Source organism: Chenopodium quinoa, unplaced genomic scaffold (assembly GCF_001683475.1).
Source record: "Chenopodium quinoa cultivar QQ74 unplaced genomic scaffold, ASM168347v1, whole genome shotgun sequence".
NCBI lineage: Eukaryota > Viridiplantae > Streptophyta > Magnoliopsida > Caryophyllales > Amaranthaceae > Chenopodium > Chenopodium quinoa.
This window is the reverse complement of record NW_018742204.1, coordinates 3937952-3942693: the sequence shown is the minus strand read 5'-3', so window position 1 is coordinate 3942693 and position 4742 is coordinate 3937952. Positions and strand designations below refer to the sequence as shown.

The following is a 4742-nucleotide window of genomic DNA, read 5'->3' as shown; positions in this document are numbered from 1 at the left end:
CTAACAGAGTCAAACAATTTATAAAAACAAAAATGTATTCAAACTAATATCTCAAGGCAACACCTGAATCACACACTAGTTATCTAATTACTCCCTCCATTTTTAAATACTTAAAAATTCTTGGGTGGACCTGGTCCACAATAAATTTATTGTGGACCTTATGGTCTCACGTGCCAATTGCCACAAAACACAGCCCAGCCCACTGACTTGTTTAACAAGCTTACTAACATTTCTTCTGCCACAACGTACTAACTTCTTTCCCAAGGCTAATTTCAACGCCATTAAAAACTTTCATAGAGCTCGAATTTTCATCTCTTTCCTTCTAATTCTACTCGATTCTAGGGTTTATTTTCTGCATTATCGATCAATTTCTTCAAAATTCATGGATCAAAATTCATGGAGAATTCTTCTATACAATCAATTGAAATGGATCTAAATCGATGTATACAGGAAACTATAGAAAACTTCGATATTAATGTCATCAATTTCGATCTGAACGAAGCTGTTGAAGATGAAGAACAAACTATTATTGAAGTTGTTGATGAGAATGAAGTTCATGAAGAAAATCAACCTCTAATGCAAGCTCAAGGTATAATACGATATATTTATATGCAATTGATTTTAGAATTTGATAATGTGAATTAAGAGATTATGCAGTTGTGAATTAAATTAGGCATTTAGGTATTAATTTGATAATGTGAATTAGGCGATTATGCAATTATGAATTAAGCAATTATTCGTAATTTATGTTGATTGAAAATTTAGCGATTATGCGTAATTTATGTTGATTGAATTATGCGTAGTTGTGAATTAAGCGATTATGCGTAATTAAGCCACTTTTAAGTAACATAGTTGCCTTAGTAATAGTATAGTGATCTATTATGACATGCAAAGCCACTTTTAAGTAACATAGTTGCCTTTAGTGATAGTATAGTGATCTATTTTTTAAAATAACAGGTGCAAGTAATAACGATGAGATTAGTGGTTGGTTAGTAGGAGAAAATCGAGAAACACTTGCGGAAATACATGAATTGTATTATCAACATGCTATTGCAGTTGGTTTTAGTGTTAGAAAAGCAAAACAAACAAGCAAAATTGGAACTAAAGATATCATCACTAAAAAGTTCTTTGTATGTTATGCAGCTGGATTAAGAAATTCTGATAAAAAGAAGGAAAAAATTGCAGAATAACTCTTGACAGAGGAAAGTTCTTCAGTTAAAAAAAACAAGACAAAGTAGGAGAGTTCCAATAACAAGGACAAACTGTAATGCTTTGATAATAGCAAAATTGAATAAGGAGGGGCAACTTGAGATAGTTCAGCATGTGTTGGTGCACAATCATCCACTCACTAGACCACAATGGAACCATTTCCACCGTTCAGAGCGTGCAATGACTGGAATTAAAGGGCAAGTGATAGAGGCCATGCAAGAATCTGGACTAAGACCTATGGAATCCTTTAATTACATGTCAAATGAAGCTAGAGTAGAAGATGCTATTGGTCATACAGTGAAAGACCACATGAATTATTGTTATAAACTGAAATTAAAGGCCATTGAAGGAGGAGATTCTCAAGTAGTTTGTGACAAACTACAGGAAACTTATTTTGAGGACCCTAACTTCTTTTTCAGAGTAAGGTTGGATTCATATGGAAGGGTTTGTAACTTGTTTTGGAGGGATTCCATGATGCTTGAAGATTACAAAATATATGGGGATGTCACTGTATTTGACACCACATATAGGACGAATCGTTACAACCTCATCTGTGCACCCTTTGTAGGAAACAACCACTGGAAGAACACTATGTTTGCTTGTTCTTTTATTGGTGATGAGACCACAAATTCATTTGTGGGGCTATTTGAGACCTTCAAAAAGGCAATGGGTGGTAAATGTCATGTCTCACTGTTTATAGACCAAGATGCAGCCATGCTAGCAGCAATACCAAAGGTAATTTCTAACTTTGAAGGAACTTTTTGAATACCACTACATCTAAATATGTTTGTACTAAAATTATATTTAGTTATCTCTATTTTAAATGTAGTAACCATTTTTGAAACTATAGTAACTGTATAAAAATGTGCAGGTATTTCCAAATACTAGACATAGATTATGTCTATGGCACTTGATTCAAAATGTTGTAACAAGATTTGGAGTTTTAAAGAGTGATGACACATTCAAAGCTGCTTTCATGAAATGCTTGAGTGGTTGTATTACTGAAGCTCAGTTTGAAGTATGTTGGGATTCAATGACGACAAAGTACAAACTGAAAAACAATAGTTGGTTCAAAAGGTTATACTCACTAAAGCACAAGTGGTCAACAGCTCTAAGTAAGGACTTTTCCTGCGCGGGAATCTTGTCATCACAGAGAAGTGAGAGCACAAATCATGCAGTGGGATTCAAAGCAAACAAGAAAACAAATTTGACAGAATTCTACAACATATTTCAGAAGACAGTGAAGACTTGGAGAAGGAATGAGGATTTTTATGAGTTCAATAACATAAAATCAATTCCTACTTCAAGCTATCCAATGTCTGTCTTACTAAAACATGATGCTGAGATTTATACACATACATTATTCAGGGACTTTGAAGAAGAATTCAACCTAGCCATTGGATCTCAAACTAAACTGCTATTCATTAATGGAGACAAAATGGTTTACCAAGTGTACCTTGAAGGCAGAGATGGCACAACTCAAGCAGTAACTTATGATCCAATTAATCAAACAATTCAATGTCCATGCAAGAATTTTGAAGAGTCGGGTTGTTTATGCTTCCATAGCCTTAGAATCTTACACATGCATTCTATTGAAACAATCCCAGAGCAATACATATCTTTCAGGTGGACTAAAATGGCTAAGGATAAAGTTTGGGAAATTATGGAGGCAGAGCAAAGGATGAAGGGGACATTAAACAACTTCACACCCTGGCGGCTACACATGATTAGGAAGTATTATAGTTTAATCCTTAAGAGCCACAAGTTTAAACAAGCAAGGAAAGTCTTAGAAGAAAGCTTTACAAAAGATTCAAGTGCAATTGATGAGATTATTTCTGCTATGAAGTCAACTGACAACCATTATGAGAACACTACATGTGTAAAAGAGAATTCAGAGCCAACTTCATCTAGTGTGGTTCAAGTACTAGACCCAGCTCGTGCAAAAACTAAAGGAAGCCAATCAAATAAAAGGATTCTAGGAAGCTATGACTACATGAAAAAGGGGAAGAGGAGGAAGCATAGAGAATTTGGTGCCAAAACACCAAATATTAATAATAAGTATATGCTCTGATAGTCTGAAAACATCAAATTTTATCTTAAGAACACCATATTTTATCATAGTAACCTGTATTGTTACTTGGTTACCTTTTATTTGTAATTTCATTCTTGGAAACTTTATATCTTTTAAATACTTATATAGTGTCTTTTACGATGATATTGTCTTTTTTTATGATATAGTGTCTTTTATGATTGACATAGTGTCCTTTGTTATCATATAGTGTCTTTTTAATTTGATCTTAATTGTACTTAATCATTTTCAAACAAACAAGGAATAACAAATGAGTACTTTAATACCTTATACCCAAAGCCTCCTTCTCTAAACTTGTTGTTAATTGGTAGTTTGCTATCCTACACGGAAAGCTCCTTTTAGTTGTTAAAGCTATCTTGTTTCAATGTTTCCTGTGATCAACAGATAAGAAATCAAGAAAATGAAATGCTCAAATCTTATAACTAACTACTGATTATTATGATATAGTCTGTTTTATGATTAGCATAGTAACCTTTAATTTTGAGATGTATACTTCTTGGAGTAGTAACCTTTTTTTACAATATAATGATCTTTATTTTAAATAGTAATCTTTATTTAATACCCTTTTATTGTCAGTTTATTACCATTAATTAACATAGTCCATAATTTTGACATAGTTACCTTTATATTTAGAATAGTAACCTTATTAATAAAATAGTGACTTTATTTTAACATATAGTGACCTATGATAATTACCATTAATTTAAAACATAGTCCTTAATTTTGACACTATAAAATATTGAAAACGAAGTGGCCTTTTTTTTTTTATTAAACAAAGACCTTATAAATAATATAGTGACTTTATTTTAACATATAGTGATCTATGATGATTACCATTAATTAAAAAACATAGTCCTTAATTTTGACACTACAAAATAATGAAAACGAAGTGACCTTTTTCACCAAACAAAGACCTTATAAATAATATAGTGACTTTATTTTAACATATAGTGACCTAAGATAACAGAGAACTTTAATAATTGAATTAAACAAACAATATACCATTTTCATAAAATATTGGCAAAAGCTTGTTTACACAAAATGAATATTTTTCCAATCTTCATTCAATAACCTACACAAAAGTTGAATGAGTACTAATTAGATATACAATCTTCAAAGTACTTTGCTTAGTTTCAGAAAATTATGATCACAACTAAGTTTAAAAATCAGTTACACAATGTTCTGACATCTTAAGCCTTTCCTTTCTTCTTCTTGTCTACTGTCGGCTTCTTCTTATTCTTCCTCTGCTCAATCTCTTTCTTCCTTCTTCCTTCAACCTCTTTTGAAAGACGCTGCCTATCAGGCTTGAATTCACCCACCTTACCAATTATATTTGATCTAGCTTCATTCATATCAGATAACACTAAAGATGCATCAATTTGAATCCGGAGAATCTTCCTATTTGAAGCCTAAAAAAAGTAAATAATCAGTATAAGATATTGTG

At 32.1% G+C, this 4742-nt stretch overlaps 1 protein-coding gene across 1 annotated transcript; it reads left to right on the top strand.

Moving 5' to 3' along the window:
* Nucleotides 1-1389: 1389 nt before the first annotated feature.
* LOC110686594 (protein FAR1-RELATED SEQUENCE 5-like) lies at nt 1390-3280 on the top strand. The gene is made up of 2 exons (XM_021863484.1): nt 1390-1944; nt 2081-3280. The coding sequence occupies exons 1-2, from the start codon at nt 1390-1392 to the stop codon at nt 3278-3280; spliced, it is 1755 nt and encodes a 584-aa protein (XP_021719176.1).
* Nucleotides 3281-4742: the final 1462 nt, after the last annotated feature.